The 22,836-nt window shown below is 39.9% G+C and overlaps 1 protein-coding gene across 4 annotated transcripts in view; it reads right to left on the bottom strand.

Moving 5' to 3' along the window:
* Window positions 1-22,836, bottom strand: part of LOC134353083 (pre-mRNA 3'-end-processing factor FIP1-like) — a 60,143-nt gene that overhangs the window by 35,790 nt on the left and 1,517 nt on the right. For all 4 annotated transcript variants that reach the window (XM_063060968.1, XM_063060970.1, XM_063060967.1 and 1 more), the window contains exons 2-4: window positions 12,722-12,764; window positions 9,803-9,878; window positions 2,833-2,936 (exon numbers count right to left, since the gene is read on the bottom strand). In XM_063060968.1, the coding sequence (XP_062917038.1) occupies window positions 2,833-2,936; window positions 9,803-9,878; window positions 12,722-12,764 (223 nt within the window). The remainder of the gene's footprint in view (window positions 1-2,832; window positions 2,937-9,802; window positions 9,879-12,721; window positions 12,765-22,836) is intronic.

Below are 22,836 nucleotides of genomic sequence, written 5' to 3'. Positions count from 1 at the left end.
GAAAGGCAACAGGATTGATATGGCAAATGTGAAAAGGCTGTGGGAGGATCTAGCACTAGAAACAAAAGTGGTCAGCCACTTGGTGGAGAATTAAGATAGCTCCTGCCCTCTCAAGAGCATCACAAGTCTTCCTCAAAGTGTAGTGGAAGTAGAACAGCAGAAATAGGAGACAGGTAGCTAGATAAGTAACAGGGTGAACGGTTAACACACAGAATGGAACACAAAATTAATGTTACATCAGATCAGGCACAATCATTTAAAATTGTGCAGCCGACCAACAGGTCTGAGCAGCTTACTCCTACTCTTAAATTTGAATATGCATGCCAATATATTTTTGCATGATACAGGACGATGTACATCATTTGATAGTCACAATGTGGTTTCCCTTATATTGGAGTTACAGCTTCTGTTTAGCTTGCAGGGTGATCCTGAGATTTTTGTTGCCCACCATTTTAATTCTCCATCATACTCTGGCCTCTGACTCTAAGGAATTTTGATGAACAGAATCTCACATTTCAACCAGTCCTCAGCATTCATTTTGCATTATTTATTAGTTTTGTAATTTCCAGTCATTTTATATCTTTGTGCCATACTGCCGCCACAAACACTAAATTTCATGACTTATGAGCCAGAGATAATAAAAATGATGCAGCTCCTGATTCAGATACCCAACTCTGCTAAATCGAATGCAATGTTAACTCTGTTTTCCGCTCTTCACAAATGCTAGGTGACATGCTGAACATTCCCATCATTCTCTTTATTTCAGATTTCCTACATCACCATGTAGTGTTATTTTGCAAAAGTCATAGCTGTCTAGGAATGTGCGATTTTGGGAATGAAGTGATTGCTGTGGGTATAAAGTCAAGCAATTGAGGTGATCTTGGGTTATTAAGAACTTCTAAATCTTATTTCTAGCTGTTTGTTTTGAAGTAGTTATCAAGAGTGAAAGATGATGAGAGTTTTTTTCTTGATGTGATAGACTTGAGGATTATTTAACAAGAAAACCAGTTAATGGTGGAAACGTAAATTTAGACAGGAGAAATACACATTTGAAGACATTTAGGAATGTGAAGGATGTTGATTTGTTTTTTTGATGAGGTGACTAGAGTGATTGATGAAGGTCGGTCTGTGGATATTGTCTAAATGGATGTAAGGTGTCTGACGAAGTCCCTCATGGAAGGCTCCTCCAGAAGATTAAGATGCATGGTATCAACAGTGAAATGGCCGCTTGGATTCAGACCGACTTGCCCACAGAAGACGGCAATGGTTATGGTTAAAGGGACTTAATACTAGCTGGAAGTCTGTTATTTAGTGATCTTCTGCAGGAATTTGTACTTGGACCTCTGTTGTTTGTAATGTACAGTACGGAAATGACCCAGATGAAAATGTAGATGGATGGGTTAGCAAGTCTGCAGATGATACAAAGATTGGTGGGGTTGTGAACAGCATAGAAAATAGCGGAATATAGATCAGTTGAATATATGGGCGGAAAAATGTCAGACGGAGCATAGCCCAGCCAAACGTGAAGTCCTGTACCTTGGTAGGCCAAATGTAAAGAGACAGTACACTGTTCAGGGCCTTAAAAGGTGTTGATGAGCAAAGGCATCTTGGGGTCCAAGTTCATAGCTCCCTGAAAGTGGCTACACAGGTTGATAGGGTGGTTAAGAATGCATATGGCATGCTTGTCTATATTAGTTGAGGCATTAAGTTCAAAAGACAGGAAATTATACTGTAGCTGTATAAAACTCTAGGCAGCATCTAGAGTATCTAGGTAGAGTACAGGGTAGAGGACTCTGGATAGAGGTAGTACCTTTGATGTCTGGCAGCTGCACTCTATCTAGTAGGGTGGACAGGCTGGTCCTCATCCGTCTCCTAAATTTCTCATGTCTGCCCCCAAGTGACACACCCTGGTACACCACATCAGCTGGCGGGCTAAACGACAGGAGGGGCTGGTGTTAACACACAGCCACTGGGCAAAGGTCTTGCTGATGAAGCCACCGGCCAGAGTGAATGAGTCCTTCGCAGAACTACATCGGCCCTGTGATCAAGGCCAAGGAGAGCCACCGAGCTGTAGGACATTGGCTGTGGTCTGGCCTGAAGAGGGATGGGTGCTGCCAGGTCTCACTAGCCCAAGACACGCGCAAGTGCCCCTACAACCCATAGGTGGGTAACGGGATCAGACGCGAACTGAGAACATTGCATACAGTTCTAGCCACCCCATTATAGGATGTCAAGGTTTTGGAGAGGGAGCAGAAGAGGCTTACAAGGATGCGGCCTGGATTAGAGGATATGCACGATGACAAGAGGCTGGACAAACTTCTGTTTTTTTCTCAAGAGCAGAGGCTGAGGGAAGATCTGACAGAGGTTTATAAGATCAGAGGGGCATAGATAGATTAGATGAAGAGCATCTTTTCCCAGGTTTAAAATTCCTAATACCAGAGGGCATAGGGGACAATTTCAAAGGAGACAGGGCGATGGGGCTTTTTAAAAAATTATTATTTACACACACACTGAGTGGTGGGTGCCTTAAATGCACTGCCTGGGGTAGTGGCAGAGGTAGATACATTAGGGACTTTTAAGAGATACTTGAATAGGAACATGAATGTGAGGAAAATGGAAGGATATGACATTGTGTAGGCAGAAAAGATTCGTTTAATTGGCCATTTGATTACTGATTTAATGGGTTTGGTACAACATTGTGGGCCGAAGGGACTGTTTCTGTGCTGTACTGTTCTATGTAGCAGTAAAGTTATTTCCAAAACCACTATTTGTTACTTTACTAACTTCAATGAAACATAAAGTATTTACTTGAGTGAAATCATGCCAACTCACATATACTGTGGTGCACCCGTTTTAATGTTGCCAATGGTGACCTTCACATCATCATCATCGCTATCACTATCACTGTCGTCCTCATCACCACCATTCTGTGACACCTAAAAACATTTAAAAAATCCTTTACAACCATAAGTGTATTAGTATCCTCTTGATGCAAGTAAGGACATAAATATGTTAATTTTCTTCTCAAAGTGAGATACAATGCCTGGTAAAAGTATTCAGCCCCTAACCCTTTGTTCAAATAAATGAGTATTACAAACAGGGATTCTGATTAATTTAATTGAGAGTTTTTATTTGTGAATTGTGTGCTCCTTTTTCCACAGTAGAGCCCAAAAAATGGAAAATTGTAAAGAATGAAAAACTAAGATGTCAAAATCTGAAATACCAGCAGTTTAAAAGTATTCATCTCCTTTTGCTCAGTACTCAGATCAACCACATCTCGCAGCTATTACAGCCAGTAGTCTTTTTTGAATAAATCTCTATTAGCTTTGCACAATGTGATGGAGCAAGATTTGCACAGTCCTCCTTGCAAACTTGCTCAAGGTATGATAGGTTAGTTGGAGAGGGGCGGTGGACAGCAATCTTGAGGTCAGAACTCTGACTGGTCCGCTCAAGGAGATCAATTTTCTTGTCGCTCTGGCAGTGTGCTTTGGGTTACTGTCCTGCTGATAGATGAACTTCTTAGTTTTAAAATACTGCTAGGAAGTGTTTTTAGGATCTTTCATCTTCCCATCAATCCTGACCAGATTTCCAGTCCCTGCTGCATAAAGCTACTTCCACCATACTTTACAATAGGGATGGTGTTAGTGTTGAGGCCAAAAAGTTCTGCTTTAGTTTCATCTGACCACAAGACTTTCTTCCATATCTTTACAGTATCTTCTAAGTGATGCTTTGCAAAGTCTTTACAGGCAAGTGTTTTTTTAAGCCAGTGCTTCTTCCTTGCCACTCTTCCATAAATACCCATTTGTACAAGGCCTTAGAGATTGTGGGGTGATGAACTTCATCTCCAATTGCAGCCAGTGATTTCTGCAGCTCACTCTGAGTGACTGCTGGCATCACAGAAGCCTCTTACAAATGCCCTTTTTCACCAGTGAATAGCTTTAAGAGAGGTGGCGTGACATAGACAACGTGGCTGTGGTTTCACAATGGATTTCAGTGAGCTCTGAGGTACGTTCAGTGCCTTTGAGATGATCTTGTAGTCTTTCCCAGATTTGTGCTTCTTTATTATCACTTTTCTGACCTGCCTTGAATGCTCTTTTGTCTTCATTTTGGTTTGGTCTGTTGAAAATCTACCATACTGTTGGATCGCAGAGAGAAGGGGTGTTTATTCTGATGAATTCACTGAAAACAAATCCTCCAATTTTCTGCATCATTGAATTGGGTGAGTTGGTAAGGTAAAACTTGTATTGCACTTGACGAAAGTTGCATAGTAATTACAGAGGGGATGAATACTTCTTCAGCCTCACAATTTTGGTTTTTAAATTGTTGACAAGTTTTGGAAAGATGCACAATACTTCATAGATTAGCTCAAAAAATCTTACTTCAATATATTTTAAATTAGAGAATGAGACAGTAAGATGTGTAAATAGTTGTGGGGGCTGAATACTTTCTCAATTAAGCACTGTACATGTACTCAATTTAATCAATTTATTTGGTTTATTCACTTGGGGAAGGACCCTGCAGCACATTGGCACACTGGCATTTTAAGAAATTGCTGAAATGCAACAGCTGGCAGATGAGAAAAACCTTTTCTGCGCTGACTGATAGAATTTGCCACGAATAAAGCCAGCAAGTCAACTTCTAAGTGGTTGCAGCACATAATTCAGCTAGCTATCATTTGCCTGGCAATGGAATCGCAAAAAAAATGGCCAACGCAGGAAATGGAAACATTATAGTGACAGCACAGATGGCTCTTTTGACATGGGTTTCACAACATTGTTGAGACACAATGAAAAACTATTTTCAGCAAATAATCTTCCATTTCTGATTAAACAAATAACAACAGTATTCATATTTAGCAGGAATTCTTCACAGAAAACAAAACAATACTGATCTCAGCCAACAGTTCCAGACATAGGCTTTCTGTGGTGACCACTGAATTAAGGTTGCATGCAAGAAACAAAAGTGAAATTCCTCTTCTTTCCATCATTTGCTTTTGCTGCCCCTGTAGACCTGTTGTTCTCCTTAGTGAGATCAATCATTAGACTTATGCTGATCTATTCATGAAATCCAATGAGCAGAACAGAGATGTTTTTAATATACTGCTTTTATTGCCACTCAGCTGCTTATCAAGGAATTGAAATACTTAAAAGTTAAATTTCCATCAAGAAAATAGTGAATAGTGTTAAATTTAGTGCTGTCCAATGCATTGCTTATTTGTATGGTGGAAGGTGGTGCTCACACAACATTTTAGTAGTATTTAGATGAGCACTTCAGATAGTCTATAGGCTCCCAAATAGCCATCCAGACACCAAGGAGCAGATAAGCAGGCAGATTTTAGAATGGTGCAGGAAATACAGGGTTGTAGTTATGGGTGTTTTCAACTTCCCTCATATTGACTGGCAGCTCCTGACTGCAAGGTGGACAGATGGGGCTGAATTTGTCAGGTGTGTTCAAGGATTCCTGACACAATATGTGGACCGGCTGACGAGAGGAGAGCCCATACTGGATCTAGTTCTGGGTAATGAACCTGGTCAAGCGGCAGACCTCTTAGTGGGGGAGCATTTTGGTAAGAGTGACCACAACTCCCTTAGCTTCAGCACAGCTATGGAAAAGGATAAAAACAGCCAAAATGGGAAAGTGCTTAACTGGGGAAGGGCTAACTATGAAGGGATGAGGCAGGAACTAGCGAGAGTAAATTGGAAACAGATGTTCAAGGGTGAAAGCACAGAAGTAATGTGGAGGAAGTTTAGGGACCACCTGTGCAGGGTTCAGGATAGGTTTGTCCCACTGAGACAAGGAAAAAATGGTAGGAAAAGGGAACCATGGCTGATGAAACACGTGAGGCAACTTGTCAAGAAGAAGGAGGAAGCATATGTTAGATATAAGAAGCAGGAAGCAGAAGGGGCTCATGAGAAAGATAGGGTAGCCAGGAAGGAGCTTAAGAAAGGACTTAGGAGAGCTCGATGGGGGCATGAGAAGGCCTTGGCATATAGGAATAAGGAGAGCCCCAAGGCATTTTATGCATATGTGAAGAACAGAAGGATGACAAGAATGAAGGCAGGGCCGCTAAAGGATAAAGAAGGCAACATGTGCCTGGAGGCAGAGGAAGTTGGGGAGGTCCTAAATGAATACTTTGCTTCAGTATACACAAGTGAAAAGGACCTTGATCAGGGTGAGATCAAAATAGAACAGGGCTGTGTGCTGGACAATGTGGAGATTAAGGAAGAAGTAGTGTTGGATCTTCTTAAAAACATCAAGATTGATAAGTCCCCAGGGCCAGACGTGATATACCCCAGGTTGCTGTGGGAAGTGAGAGAAGAGATTGCTGGAGCAGTAGCTATGATCTTTGAATCCTCTTTGGCTGCAGGGGAGGTGCCGGAGGAGTGGAGAATGGCAAATGTAGTTCCCTTGTTTAAAAAAGGTAATAGGGAGAATGAGTCTTACATCGGTGGTCTGCAAACTATTGGAAAGGATTCTTAAGGATAGGATCTACGAGCATTTGGAGAAGTACAGTCTACTCAAGGATAGTCAACATGGCTTTGTGAAGGGAAGATCGTGTCTCACGAGCCTAAATGAGTTTTTTTGAAGAGCTAACAAAAGAAGTTGATGCGGGTAGTGTGGTAGATGTGGTCTACGTGGATTTTAGCAAGGCATTTGAAAGGTCCCCCATGAGGGACTCATCCAGAAAGTCATGAGGCATGGGTTCAGTGGAACCTTGGCTGTTTGGATAAAAAAATTGGCTTACAGGAAGAAAGCAGAGGGCAGTAGTGGAAGGAAAGTATTCTGCCTGGAGGTCGGTGACTAGTGGTGTGCCGCAAGGATCTGTCCCGGGACCCCTGCTCTTTGTGATTTTATATAAATGACCTGGATAAAGAGGCGGAAGGATAGGTGAGTAAGTTTGTGGATGACACGAAGATTGGAGGAGCTGTGGATGGAGCTGTAGGTTGTTGACGGTTACAAGAGGATATAGACAGGATGCAGGGTTGGGCAGAAAAGTGGCAGACGGAGTTCAATCCGGTTAAGTGTGAGGTGATGCATTTTGGAAGGACAAACCAGAAGGCTGAGTACAGGGTTAATGGTCGGTTACTTAAGAGTGTGGGTGAACAGAGGGTCCTTGGGGTTCAAATCCATACATCCCTCAAGGTCGCTGCACAGGTTGATAGGATAGTTAAGAAGACCTATGGGATGCTAGGCTTCATTAATAGGGAGATTGAGTTCAAGAGTAGAGAGGTCATGTTGCAACTCTACAAATCTCTGGTGAGACCACATTTAGAGTATTGTGTTCAGTTCTGGTCACCTCATTATAGGAAGGATGTGGAAGCTATGGAAAGGGTGCAAAGGAGATTTATCAGGATGTTGCCTGCATTGGAGGCAAGGTTAGCAGAGCTGGGACTTTTCTCTTTGGAGCGTAGAAGGATGAGAGGGGACTTGATAGAGGTCTACAAGATTATGAGAGGCATAGATAGGGTGGATAGTCCAAAAATTGCAGTAATAGGATGAGTTTGTAAATCAATACACAGAACTACTGAAATAATATCAAAAATATCTTCCCAATATTTTTCTAGAAGAGGACAAGACCAGAACATATGTTTCAAGGAAGCTACCTCAGAATTACATCTATCACAAACAGGATTTATATGGCAGTAAAAATGAGCTAACTTATCCTTGGACATGTGAGCCCTATGAACCTCCTCAAGTTGTATCAAAGCATGTCTGGCACACATTGAAGAAGTATTAACTAGTTGAAGAATTTTCTCCCATTTCTTTGTAGGTAAAGATATCTGAAGTTCTCTTTCCCACTCATTCTTAATTTTATCAGAAGTACCCAAGCGTATTTTCATAATTAAATCATAAATAAATGCTATTAAACTCTTCTGATAGGGATTTAAACTTAAAAATTTTTTCTGTAACAGTGATAGACTCCAGTCATTTATCTTCATCAGCTTGTCGTCTAATTACATTTGTTACATTAATAACCAGAAGATCCAATTTACTTAAATGGAAAGATTCCAATCCCCCTACTACATTTCAATGGTTTTCCCAAATGACGGCATGTTTAAACTTGGAAAAAATTAGAAGCTGTACTATGGATCCTTCGGTTAAATTTGAAGAAACTTGGAAGCCATTTATTCAATATTTTCATATGATGTAAGCTGACCCTTCATAGTATCCTTTATAGTAATCTTCTGTTCATGTATAGAGGAGTGGAGTTAACGACAAATAATAATTTTAGCCGATGAAATATGGCAGCCCAATCTTCCTTTGTTTTGTTTTAGTTTAGTTTTTTTTTAAGTTTAGGGTTTTTCTTTATAAAATATGTTTTTCATGGCTAGTTACTAAGAGATTGTGAGGCTAAACTACATTTGTTACTCGGAATCTGTGCTTGTACATGTTAACTGTTATTAATGTAATCCCGATCTCTTTGTATCATTATTATTATCGTTATTATGTTTATTAATTTGAAACTTAATAAAAAGATTGAAAAAGAAAGATAGGGTGGATAGCCAGTACCTGTTTCCCAGGGCATGAATAGCAAACACCAGAGGGCATATGTACAAAGTTAAGGGAGGAAAGTTTAGGGGAGACATCAGGGGCAAGTTTTTTTTAACACAGAGGGTTGTGGGTGCCTGGATTGACTTGTCAGGGATGGTGGTGGAGGTTAAAACTTTAGGGGTATTTAAGAGCCTCTTGGATAGGCACACAGATGAAAGAAAAATAGAAGGTTACGGGGTAGTGTGGGTTTAGTACTTTTTTTTAAAAAGAATACATGGGTCGGCATAACATCGAGGGCCGAAGGGCCTGTACTGTGCTGTAGTATTCTAGTGTCTAGTATCACTTGAATTGCAAAAATCACAGAACATTTTGGATGAAGTGCTGGTTAAGGAGATCAATGCAGGTGGATAATATATAGTCAGCATGGACACGGTGAACCAAAGTACCTGACATCATGTCATATAACTGACAAATATTGCTACTGCAGATCCTCTGTCTCCAACCTTGATTTCCTCCACTTTTTGTTTTCTCAACAAATGTCCTCATCTTTTAGTTTTGGACCTGGCGTCAGCTATCCCCATCATCCATAAACAATCAGAACAGCTGTCTTTTGGGGAAATTTTTTCAAATGCCAGTTCATGAAACTGCAACCTAATAGCCATGATTTTATTCCCCTCACTTATGGAGTCCTCAATCATTCTGATGGAAGATTGACTTAATATTCAGAAACATATTGCTTGGTTGCTTTCTTTCACAGTAACCTACTAACGCCGGCAACATTAAATATCAGTAAAATGTATCTGAATTGAATAATATTGACACACAATACTTCTGTTATCCTCATCAGACCACCTTTCATGAGGCCTTTTGTTTGCTCACTCACAGCACTTCAATTTATGAACCTCTGCCGGACTATCCATAGTGGCTTATATTTCACTATTTACAGCCAGTAAAAGCAGAAATTGTCTTTTCAGGCTGATAACCAGCTTGCCAAATAAAGAACATGAATATCAACTACCTCATTCGTCAAGTTCTACACTCACTTATCAGCAAAATGGAGAAAATAATATCTTATCAGTGCAGCTGTGTCAAAGGCAGTACTTAAGTATAAAATGCCAAAAGCATTCGTTGCAATCTTTTCAATTACTCCTACAACTCACTGGGATAATAAAATAATATTTTTAAAACTCTTACATGGAATGCAAAATTACACACTGTAATATTTCAATCTTTTAATTGGAATGTATTTAATTTAGCCAATTAAATAAGGAATGCAATCTAATGATGCAAATGCCATTCTAAAACTTACACCTTCAGCCATTTCTAAGTTGCTGACTTTGAATTCAGGTGACGTTTCCTGCAGTGGTTTTACAGAGTCTTCACCCCTGCATAAACAAATATATCAAAATGAGTAGCCAAATTTAATCAAAATATAACATTTAGGATGAAGTCATTTGACACACTTGAAAGGTCATTTCAAGCAAAACACCACAGTTCCATCCAGGTTTGACAAGAAGCTCAGAGACCTCAACCTTGGCCCTGCCTTGTATAGCTGGATCCTGGACTTTCTGTCAGATCGCCAGCAGGTTGTAAGAGTGGGTTCCCTCACCTCCAACCCTCTGACTCTCAATACAGGAGCCCCTCAGGGCTCCGTACTGAGTTCCCTCCTTTACTCCCTGTATACATGACTGTAATCGCCACCCACAGCTCCAATCTGCTAATTAAATTTGCTGACGACACTACATTGATTGGCCTTATCTGAAACAATAACGAGGTGGCCTACAGGGAAGAAGTCATCTCTCTGACTTTTCCTTCGTCAGGAAAACAACCTCTCCCTCAATGTTGCAAAAACAAAGGAGCTGGTTGTGAATTACAGAAGGAATGGAGCCGGGCTAACCCCTATTGACATCAATGGATCTGGGGTTGAGAGGGTAAACAGCTTCAATTTCCTCAGCATCCACATCACCAAACACCTTAAGTGGTCTGTATACACCAGTTGTGTGGTGAAGAAGGCATAACAGCGCTTCTGTCACCTCAGGTGTTTGAGGAAGTTTGGTATGGACCCCTAAATCCTAAAAACTTTCTGCAGGGGCACAATTGAGAGCATCCTGAGTGGCTGCATCACTGCCTGGTATGGGAACTGTACCTTCCTTAACCGCAGGACTCTGCAGAGAGTGGTGCAGACAGCCCAGTGCATCTGTAGTTGTGAACTTCCCATGATTCAGGACACTTACAAGGACAGGTGTGTAAAAAGGGCCCATAGGATCATTGGAGACCCAAGCCATCCCAACCACAATCTATTCCAGCTGCTACCATCCGGGGAGTGGTACCACAGCATAAAAGCCAGGACCGGCAGGCTCTGGGACAGCTTCTTCCACCTGGCCATCAGACTGATTGACTCACACTGATTTGAGCGTACTCTATATTACATTGATTGTTCCATTTATTATAAATTATTATACATTACTGTGATTGCACACTTAGATGGAGACAGAACAAAGATTTTTATTCCTCATGTATGTGAAGGATGTTAAGAAATAAAGTCAATTCAATTACGTAACTACATTCTTTTCTTTATATTTAGCATTAATCCTTTATAATCGTTGCTTGGAAACCAGCAGTTATAGTAATATTTGATGCAAGAATCTGTGCCTTACTTGTTAGTCCAGATAATGTGGGTCCATAATCATTTGCCTATCACGTTTCCTCTAATGTAGTGGATTGCGCTTAATTGGGCTATTGGTTCATTGGGGCAGCTGCTTATTTAGGACAACTCTTAAAGAACAAAAAATAATCGAGAAAATTGCCATGACTCCCTTTATTTGGGATACTGTGCCACTTAATTGGAGCAAGAGACTGGTGTCAAAAAAATACTAGAATGTTACAATGAAAATGAAGATTTAGAGGATCCAGCTGTTGATAGCATTGTACGAAGGCAGTCCATTATCCGCACTAGGTGCCTGTGCTGATTTTGTTCATTGCGTACAGTAAATGAATTCCCTATGGATAAGTATTAGGGAACTAATACAGTTTTACAGTATGGTAATGTTCTCATTTGTTCATTTTTTTTCATTTAAATACACAATTTGTTAGATTGCCATTTTTAAAATATACTTTTTAACTATTTCCATTAAGCTTAGGCTAATTGAGGGAGCTTCTTAATTGGGACAAAATATACTGGTCCCAATGTGTCCCAATTAACTGGAATCCACTGTAGCTGATTTGAAAATTATCAGTATAAACAGAAGTATTGTTTGTAACATGCTCCTTTGTCAAGATAAACGGCTTGCAAACTCTAACGATAAAGCACAAAACGTTCTTGCCAGTTACGTTGCTTGGTAGAATTTTTACATGCAATGCTATTGAATTAGAATAATTTTTTCCCCCAGATGAAAAAGAATCAAACTGCTTCTGTTTAACCTGCAAAATTTTCATGTCAGATTATACTATGAGCAAGAAATTCATCATGTTTGCACCTCACAGAATGGGAGTAAAAGGAAAAAAAAGGAAAGATATTTTTATGGTGCAAGTAGGCAGTTAATTAAATATCTTTCCCAAAACAAATATTAAGATTCACAAATAACAATACTATACATATTTGAAAACCCACTTTCTTTCATTTCATGCCAAAAAAAATGCTTTGCTGAGCTCAGCAACAATAGCAGTTGTGGCAATGACAGCTGGACAAGAAGTATGTCATATCAAGCAATGTTTTTTAAAAAAGAAAAAAAATGAACGTGCATTGTCCAGATTGGTATTTAAAACTACAACTTAAGCAGTATGTAAATATTTCAAAAACATTAAAAAATATAACCTTATCAAGATTCAGAAAAGTTACATAGAGGACATCCAACTTATAGGCTACTTAGTTAAGTGTCAAAGCATCACGGGTATCAAAGATTAGAGTTAGAAAGCCCTGGCAGAATAATTTCCATAACAAAAAAAAACACCTTGCACATAGAGCCACAGAGAAAAGACTTAGGCAGATTGAAATAGTGTTTCATGCTAAGACATTGATCATATCTGAAAAGGTAAATTATTAAATAAGACATGTCCAAAAATACAGTGATGATAAAAAAAACACAAGGAATCAATTAAAAGGTTTCAAGTGAATGGTTCAAGTTTTGGAATGATAGCTCCATTGTAATGAGAAACAACATTCAGGTTCCGAACAAAAGTAATACAAACCACCCAATGGAATATTGTATATTAAAATTGAGATACTTACCCATCAACCAAAGCAACCTCTTCTTGTTTACCCGGATTTTCATCTGTAAGTAAAAAAGTGGCATAACTCAGCAAACAAATTAATTTAAAATGTAATAATTTTGGAAAAATAACCAACACTGTGACAAAGTGCAATCTTCAGATTGTAACTGAGGTGTATAATTGACCAGCTTTGAAATTGCAACAATGCAAAACTTAAATTGCAATTGAAATCCAAATGTCATTTGTTTCTCAATTACACTGAACTGATGAAGTGAAGGGTATTGCAATATTCAGTATAAAGTTGGTTCAAGAAACTCTCAGGTGACCTCTGCCTCTTTCTGTAGAGTAGCCTAATTACAGTCACGTAAAGAATCAGAGAACTGCTACAGACTTTGAGGTAGTTAAAAGAAAACTTTAGTCTTCTAGGGGCTAATGCAGAAATGGGTGACAAATGCAAGTCTCTGTTCATCTACCATTCACAGAGTCTGAAGACTCCAAAGAACTCCTCAGAGGCTGATCCTCCAATTATGTGGCCACTTAAGAAAAATACTTTCGACCTGGTGCTGCTCTTCAAGTTTATTGTCATTCAACCATTCGGATGTATACAGCTAAACAAAACATTGTTCCTTGGTGGCTAAGGTACAAAATACAGTACATAATAATCACACACAGCACATATAATCCAACACATACAGTAGTCACAAAATAATAGCACAAGTATCTGAGTGGCAGTCTGAAGATTAACAGGTTGACAGAATATTTATGCAAACCAATATAATGCTTACTGACACTATAATAATAAAACAGGCAGTCGTATAAATAAGTGAAAAACAGCAGCAATAAAAGATACTAAGTGACCAGTACAGGATGAGCGTCTGATTGGAGAGTGGGAGATCAGCGACAGAGCACTCCACTATATTTGCCAACCAACGATACCTGAGAAATCACCTGTAATCTGAACTAAAAATAAATAGAAAACTCAACTTTGTGTAAATAGTACAGCTATTTGTGATGAAAAGATTAATTATGAATTGAGACCCAGCAGAAGAATTTTTTGCCAGTGCACCAACTTTGTAAAAATATCCGTTGACTCTGAACTTTCCCCTAGATTTGATGAAGTTGCTGCAATTATTCATTGATTGTCAACTATGCTTGCTGTGGAAAATGCAAGCTTAAAATTCATCAGGTTAATAACTTTTTAAATTAGCTTTAGGTTCCTAGAATAACAAACGCCCCTTTCAACCTTGAAACCTACCATTTTACATGTGCCAATTCTTCACAAGATAAGCCATTAAGATGTAAAATAAAAATTTTAATTTTCTTATTTTTATTCCCTGCTTTTTCTTTATCTATTTTGACCTTCTTTCCTTCTCTATTTTTCTTTTTTGCTTCAGTTTCTTATTACAGAAACGGGCTGCTGGTCTTGTTCTGTCATAACTACACTCTGTACTTGCCAGATGGACTGCCTCAAAGATCTGGCTGTTTATTTACATGTAACCTTGCACCTTACAGCTCAAAATGGATTTGCCCAAATTACTGAAAGTATAAGATGAAAAAAAAAATACAATCTGGGAACTGCTGAACTACTGTTTACTTGTGCTTTGTTCATTCAAGTGCAGGTTTATTTCTTAAATGTAGTGAATGTATCTCATTCCACCAGCAGCTCTGCAGCAACTTCCAGATATTAACCATTCTGTTTTTTTTATATATAAAAAAAATTCCCACAAAACCCTTTTAAAACTTTTTCCTTTTATTTTAAACCAATGCCCTCTTGTTTTTGATACCATGGTAAATTCAATTCTTTTACAATTTTATACACTTCTGGCAGGTCACCTCATGGCTTCCTTCAGATCAGGAAAAACAAGTGAGTCTATCCAATCTCTCCCTATATCTCAAATCCTCCAATCCCAGTCAATTTTACCAGCACTCTAATCCAACACAATCACATCCTTCCTGTAATGAAGCATACCATTACACAATGCTCAATTCCATTTATAACTCCTTGGACAATAAGGCTGCAATGAAATTGTTTCATATGTACCAGGCAATGATTATCTTCAAGAGTGACCGACATTCAATTACATTATCATGATTGCTCTTGTCAGCAAAATCCCAGCATCTATCATTGACCAAACACTCAATCAGACCTGCCACTTAGGTACAGTGGATACAAGATTTCCACCCAGTGCTACTTTTGTAAGACATTCCACCAACGGTGAAGCCCAAGTTGGGTACGAAAATGTGCATGTTCCATATGCCTACCCCCAGTTTGCACTCTATTAGGTACACATATTTACCTGCTCGTTACTACAAATATCAAATCAGTTAATCATGTGGCAGCAATTCAATGCATAAAGGCATACAGACATGGTCAAGAGATTCAGTTGATCAAACCAACATCGGAAAGGGGAAAGAAATGTGATCTTATGTGACATAAGGCTCTTGAACCAGAGTGGATAGCTTCGCTCACGGTAACACTGAACTGATTCCAGTCTATTGACTCTACAACTCGTTTTCTCAATGTTTATTGCTTATTTATTTATTATTATTCTTTTTCGTATTTGCATAGCTTATTGCCTTTTGCACATTGTTTTATTTGTCTGTCCATCATATGTAGTTTTGCATTGATTCTGTTGTGCTTCTTTGTATCTACTATGAACGCCTACAAGAAAATGAATCTCAGGGTAGAATATGGTGACATAGGTACTTTGATAATAAATTTACTTTGAATTTTGAACTAAGTGACTTGGCTGTGAAATGCTGTTGATGCCAGATGGGGTTGTATGAGTATCTCAGAATCTTCTGAATTTGTCTTTTATGCACAAGTCTCTAGAGTTTACAAAGAATGGTGCAAGAAACAAAACCATCCAGTGAGAGGCAATTCTGTGGGCAAATCACTTTGTTAATGAGGGAGGTCAGGGGAGGATGGCCAAACTTGGTCAAGCTTACAGGAAAGTAACTGTAACTCAAGTAACGATGTGTTACAACAGAAGTGTACAGAAGAGCATCTTGGAACACACATCAAATCCACTCCAATTTGCCTACTGCAGATGTCATTTCATTGGCTCATCACGCAACCCTGGAACATCTGGACAGCAAAAATGCATACACCAGGATGTTCTTCATTGATTATAGCTCAGCTTTTAATACCATCATTCCCTCAAAACTAATCAGTAAACTCCAAGACCAGAGCCTCAATATCCTTTGTCCGATTGGATTCTGGATTTCCTCACATGCAGACCCGTTAGAATTGGCAAAAACCTCAGGGACGTGTGCTTAGCCCCCTGCTCTACTCACTTTACATCAATGACTGTGTAACCAAGCACAGCTCCAACATCATATTCAAGTTCGCTGAGGACACCACTGTTGCGGGGCGCATCAAAAGGGGTGATGAATCAGCATATGGGAGGGAGATTGAAAATTTGGCTAAGTGTTGTCACAACAACAACCTCTCACTCAATGTCAGTACAGCCAAGGAACTGATCGTAGACTTCAGGAGAGGGAAACCAGAAGTTCATGAGCCAGTACCCAGAGGAGCAGAGGTGGAGAGGGTCAGTAACGTTATATTCCTGGGTGTCATCATCTCAAAGGACCCACCATATAAATATAGTTGCAAAGAAAGCACAACAGCACTGCATGTCATCAGAAATGTTGACTAACTTCTATAGATCTGTGGTGGAAAGTGTATTGGCTGGCTGCATTATGGGCTGGTATGGGAACAACAATGCCTATGAGTGGAAATCATACAAAAGGTCGTGGATTTGGCCCAGTATATCACAGGTAAGGTCCTCTTAAACATCGAGCACACCTACGTGAAACATTTAGTCATAGAAAAGCAGCATGCTGTCTGGCCTGATGAATTCCTACAGCATTTTGTGTGTGTTGCTCAGATTTCCAGCATCTGCAGATTTCACTTGTTTGTAATCCTTCATCAAAGATCCTCATCACCCACATCATGCTCTTTTCTCGCTGCTACCATCAGGTAGAAGGTACAGGTGCCTCAGGACTCATATCACCAGGTTCAAGAACAGTTACTACCCCACAACCATCAGGATCTTGAAGAAAAGGGGATTGCTACACTCACCCTATTTCTGGTGTCCCACAACCAATTATCTCACTTTAAGGACTCTTATATTGTTATTTCATGGTCTTGTTATTTATTGCTATTAACTTATATTTGCTGAGTATGCCCGCAGGAAAAAGAATCTCAGGTTTGTTTGTGGTGACATATATATACTCTGATAATAAGTTTTACTTTGAACCTTGAAGTGGAGGGGCTATAGCAGCAGAAGACCATGAACATAGGCTCAGTGGCCACTTATGGGTACAGGAGGTACCACGGAGTGTATACATGACGAAAAACGCAATTGGTCAGCAATCTGTGCACAAAATGCTGCACTTTGGAGAATATTTAGGGCAAAATATCTTGCTAATATTTCATTGACATCACAGTATTTCATTGTAAATAATAAAAATTAAATTCTTAACAGATTGTGAGAGTTTTTCAAAACCCCAAAAATTCAAATTCCGTTTCCATATTACTGAGTGCTATTTTTTCCCACTAATGCAAACATCTAAACAGTCCCAATATTTAGCAACCTGAACCAGGAAGGATAGATTACTACTTTAACTCCAGGTGATTACCTTACATTTTTAATTTAGTATACAGCTTAAATTGCACAATGAAATTGCCTCTGCACTGGAAATATCAAAAACTAACTGGATGACCACTCTTTGCTGCCACTGACTCTACAACAAACACACGGGACTTCCATTTTTCTGTCACTTTACTTCTGATCACTGTCCCTAACCCTAATGTTGGAAATCTTGTGCAATACACACAAAATGTTGGAGGAAAAGAGTCCTTAAAGTGAGATAATTGGTTGTGGGACTCAAGTCAGGCAGCATCTATGGAAGTGAATAAACAAGCCCTTGTTTCAATCTGAAACCCTTCACCAGGACTGAAGAGGAAGAGGTCAGAAACCAGAATAAGGTTGGGGGTGTGGGCAGGAGTACATGCTAACAGGTGAAAGGTAAGACCAGATGAGGGGAAGATGTGTGGGGGAGGGGGGGAATGATGGAAGAAGGTGGGAGGGCATAGGGGAAAGAGGTGAAGGGCTGAAGGAATCTAATAGGAGAGAATAGTGGACCATGGAAGAAAGGGAAGGAGGCAAACCAGGGAAGTAGAGTCAGGCCAGGAGAAGGTGAGGAGTCTATCCATGGCCTCCTCTACTGCCATGATAATGCCAAACTCAGGATGGAAGACCAACACCTCATATTCCATCTGGGTAGCTTCCAAGTTGATGGCATGAGCATCAATTTCTTTAATATCCAGTAATTTTTCCTCCCTCCTTCTCTTTTTCCATTCCCCATTTTGGTTACCCTCCTACCCCTTCTCTTTTCCTAATCTGCCCATCACTTCTCTCTGGTTTCCCCCCTTCTTCCCTTTCTTCCATAGTCCACTGTATTCATCTTCTTTAGCTTTTTACCTCTACCACCGATCCCCTCCCAGCATTTTTACTTCATCACTCTACCCACCATCTTCCTCATCTGCTGTCACTCACACCTGCCAGCTTAGACCACAAGACCCTAAGACCCAGAGTTCACTCTGCCATTTCATCATGGCTGATCCCAGCTTCCATTCAACCCCATACACCTGCCCTCTCACCTTATCCCCGACGCCCTGACCAACCAGAAATCTATCAACTTCCACTTTAAATACTCTCATGAACTTGGCCTCCACCGCAGTCTGTGGAAGAGCATTCCACAGATTCACCACTCTTTGGCTAAAAAAAAATCCTCCTTACGTCTGTTCTAAAAGGTTACCTGTCCATTTTGAGGCTATGCCTTCTAGTTCTGGATACCCCCACCAGAGGAAACATCCTCTCCACATCCACTTAATCTAGTCCTTTTAACATTCGGTAGGTTTCAATGAGATGCCCATGCACACTTCTAAATTCCAGTGTGTACAGGCCCAAAGCGCCTCATTTTAACCCCTTCATTCCCAGAATCATTCTCGTGAACCTCCTCTGGATTCTCTCCAATGAAAATGCATCCTCTCTGAGATAAAGGACCCAAAACGGTTGACAACACTCCAAGTGCGGCCTGACTAGTGTCTTATAAAGCTTCAGCATTATTATTATATTCTATTCCCTTTGAAATAAATGCCAACATTGCATTTACCTTCTTCACCACAGACTCAACCTGTGAATTAACCTTCTGGAAGTCTTACACACGGACTCCCAAGTCCCTTTGCACCTCTGATGTTTAAATTTTCTCCCCCATTTAGATAATAGTCTGCACTATTGTTCCTTTTACCAAAATGCATTATCATACATTTCCTAACACTGTATACCATCTGCCACTTTTTTTGCCCATTCTTCCAATTGTCCAAGTCCTGCGGCAATCCTATTGCTTCCTCAGCACTACCTACTTCTCCACCTATCTTCATATCATCTGCAAACTTTGCCAGTATTCCTTCCTCCCCCCTCCCCGCCCCGCCACTTTTTCATTGTGGTTTCTGACCGCCCACCCCCCATTTTCCAATCATGATGAAGGGACTCGAGATGTCGACTGTTTATTCCCTGCATTGATGCTGCTTTACTTACTGAGTTTCTCCAGCACTTTGTGTGTGTTGCTTAACAACAAATTCAATCACTTCAGATAATACGATCTTACAATCCTGTATTGCGTATTTCCTGCATTTTTCTTTTCCCTCCTTGTCTGGTATTTTAGATTTAATTTGTCTCCTACTAAATTTCCTCAATATGTACCTTCAATCAGAACCACCATATGTAATCTCCCTGATCTCCATTCTTTCAGAGCATCCTTTCATTTTCTACACCCATTCCCCTTTCCTTACCCCAAACACATTTCTGACATTTGATAAATGGCCATCAATCTGAAATCATAAAATTATTTCTTTCTCCACAAATGTTATTTGACTTGCAGTGTTTCTGTTTCCACGTCATCTGCAGTATTGTGCCTTTAGTTTAATTTTGAAGTTCAAGTTTATTGTCATTCAACCATACTCATGTATACTGAGAATATTTCTCTGGACCAATGTACACAGCACAGATAACTCACACGGATTACACACAAAGTAATATTACCACAAATAAATTAACAAATAATATTATGCATATATGCTACAAGTTAAAAAAATAAACTGGATAACACTAGTGGTGCTTCACACTTCCTAGCTGGTAGACCACAATCTGTGTGGATCGGAAATACCATCTTCACCTTGCTGACAATCAACAACAGCACACCTCAGGATGTGTGCTTAGCCCACTGCTCTACTTTCTGCATACTCATGGCTGTGCAGCTAGGCACAGCTCAAATGCCTTCTATAAATTTGCTGACAATGCAACTATTGTTGGCAGAGTTTCAGATGGTGATGACAGGGTGTACAGGAGCGAGATAGATCAGCTAGTTTTGTGGAGTCACAGCAACAACCTTGCACTTAATGTCAGTAAGACCAAAGAACTGATTGAGGACTTCAAAAAGGTCAAGTCAAGGGAACACACACCAGTCCTCATAGAGGGATCAGAAGTGGAAAGGGTGAGCAGTTTCAAGTTCCTGGGTGTCAATATCTCTGAGAATCTATCCTGGACCCAACATATCGATGTAGTTACAAAGAAGGCACGACAATGGCTATATTTCATGACGAGTTTGAGGAGATTTGGTATGTCACCAAGGACACTCGCAAATTTCTACAGATGTACTGTGGAGAGCTTTCTAACTGGCTGCATCTGGTATGGGGGGGGGGATGGTGCTACTGCACAGAGTTGTAAACTGAATCATTTCCATCATAGGTACTAGCTTCCATAGTATCCAGGACACCTTCAAGGAACGAAGGTTCAAGAAGGCAGCATCCATCAATAAGAATTCCCATTACCCAGGTCATGCTTTGTTCTCATTGCTACCATCATGGAGGAGGCTTGGAAGCCTAAAAGCACACACTCACGGACTCAGGAAATCTTCTGAAAGCCTTTTGCAGTCAGAAGTTTTGATTTGCCTTTCTAGCAATCCTATGAGCAGTTCTCTCGGAAAGTTTTCTTGGTCTTCCAGACCTCAACTTGACCTCCCCCATTCCTGTTAACTGCCATTTCTTAATTACATTACGAACTGAGGAAACTGCTACCTGAAAACGCTTTGGTATCTTCTTATAACCTTCTCCTGCTTTGTGGGCATCATTTATTTTAATTTTCAGAGTGCTAGGCAGCTGCTTGGAGGAGCCCGTGGCTGCTGATTGTTGGGACAAGGTTTGAGGAGTCAGGGTATTTATAAAGCTTTGAAATTTGCATCACCTGGCCTTTCTTGACAATGACTGTGAATAGGCCATAGCCCTAACAAGCTAATTAAGGTCTGAGACCTTGGTAAAAGTTATCTGAGAGCTCACATCTCTTGGGGTGCCCAAACCTTTGCATGGTGCTCCTTTCCTTTTTTCACTCTAAAATTGTACAAAACAAACATAATACACTAATCTTGCTTAAAATGTTGAGAAGAATGTTTCATCTTTAACTTTATGACTTTTAGAGATCAGTTCATCTTCTACTCAGTGAACTATTCACAGTAACAGAAATTTTGACCAGGGGTGCCCAAAATTTTGCATGGAACTGTACATTATATGGTTATATAGCTCATTGTCATATAACTATATACCTGTATATAAACTGGACTTGATACCCCTGAGAGCAATTGTGAAACCCAGTGCCAACACTACTTACAATGAAAGGGCATTAGATAGGTGAACTACAAAGACCACAGTTAAAATATTTGAGATACAAGGTGGCTAGAGGAATACGCACATATCATAAAAATCTGAGAAATATGAAGATTTAATGTATTTTGAAGCACAACTCTGAAAGGAACACAAGCAGAGAACATACAAGACCGTAAAACAAAGGAGCAGAATTAGGCCATTCAGCCCCTCTAGTCTCTTCTCCATTTGATCATGGCTGAATTTAAAGTACATTATTAAAGTATGTATGCAGTATACAACCCTGAGATTCACCTTCTCCACAGACATCCACGAAACAAAGCAAACCATGGAACCTGTTCAAAGCAAAACATCATCGCCCCGCCCCCCCCACTATGCACAAATGGCAACAAGAACGAATGAGCAAAAACACAGAGTATAAAATACAAAATCCAAAAAGTCAGCGCAGTATTTACTAAGAGTTAATTTCCCTCTTAACATCATTCTCCTCCCTTCTTCCTGTGACCTTTGACACCTTTACTGATCAAGAACCTATGAACCTCTGCTTTAAATATACCCAGTGACTTAGCCTCTACAAAAGTTCAAGGTAAATTATCAAAGTACATATATGTCACAATATACAACTCCAAGTTTCATTTTCTTGTGAGCATACCCAATAAATCTATAAATAGCAATAACCAAGTCAATGAAAGACCGCCCAACTAGAACATTCAACCAGAGTGTAGAAGACAACAAATTGTGCAAATGCAAAATGAAGAAATAATAATAATAATGAATAAATAAACAATAAATATTGAGAACATGAGATGAAGAGTCATTGAAAGTGAACATTTCAGATGTGGAAAGTGAAGTTGAGTGAAGTTAAGCCCTTTGGTTCAAGAGCCTGATGGTTGAGATGTAGTAACTGTTCTAGAACGTGCTGGTGAGTCCTAAGACTCATGTACCCTCTTCATGAGGAAGCAATGAGAAGCAAGTATCCTGAGTGATGGGTCTCCGTGATGATGGATGCTGCTTTCTTGCGACAGCGTTTCATATAGATGTGCTCAGTGATGGGGTGGGCTTTACCTGTGATGGACTGGGCTGCATCCACTACTTTTGTAGGATTTTCCATTCAAGGGCATTGGTGTTTCCACACCAGCCTGGATTGCGGCCAGTCAATATCTCCACTACATAGCTACAGAGGTTTACCAAAGTTTTAGATGCCACGCCAAATCTCTGCAACTCCTACAAAGTAGAGGTGCTGTCTCGTAATTGCAATGAATTCCGCAGATTCACCAGCCCCTGTGGTTAGTTTGTTTTAAATTGTAGGTGAGGTTGAGCAAAGAGATTAAAAAATGCAGATGGGAACCTCAGCTTTCTAAACAGGTACAGAGCAAAACAGCACAGAAGTCATTATGGAATACTGATTG

This window comes from Mobula hypostoma, chromosome 10 (assembly GCF_963921235.1).
Source record: "Mobula hypostoma chromosome 10, sMobHyp1.1, whole genome shotgun sequence".
Taxonomy (NCBI): domain Eukaryota; kingdom Metazoa; phylum Chordata; class Chondrichthyes; order Myliobatiformes; family Myliobatidae; genus Mobula; species Mobula hypostoma.
This window is presented reverse-complemented; position numbering and strand designations above follow the sequence as displayed.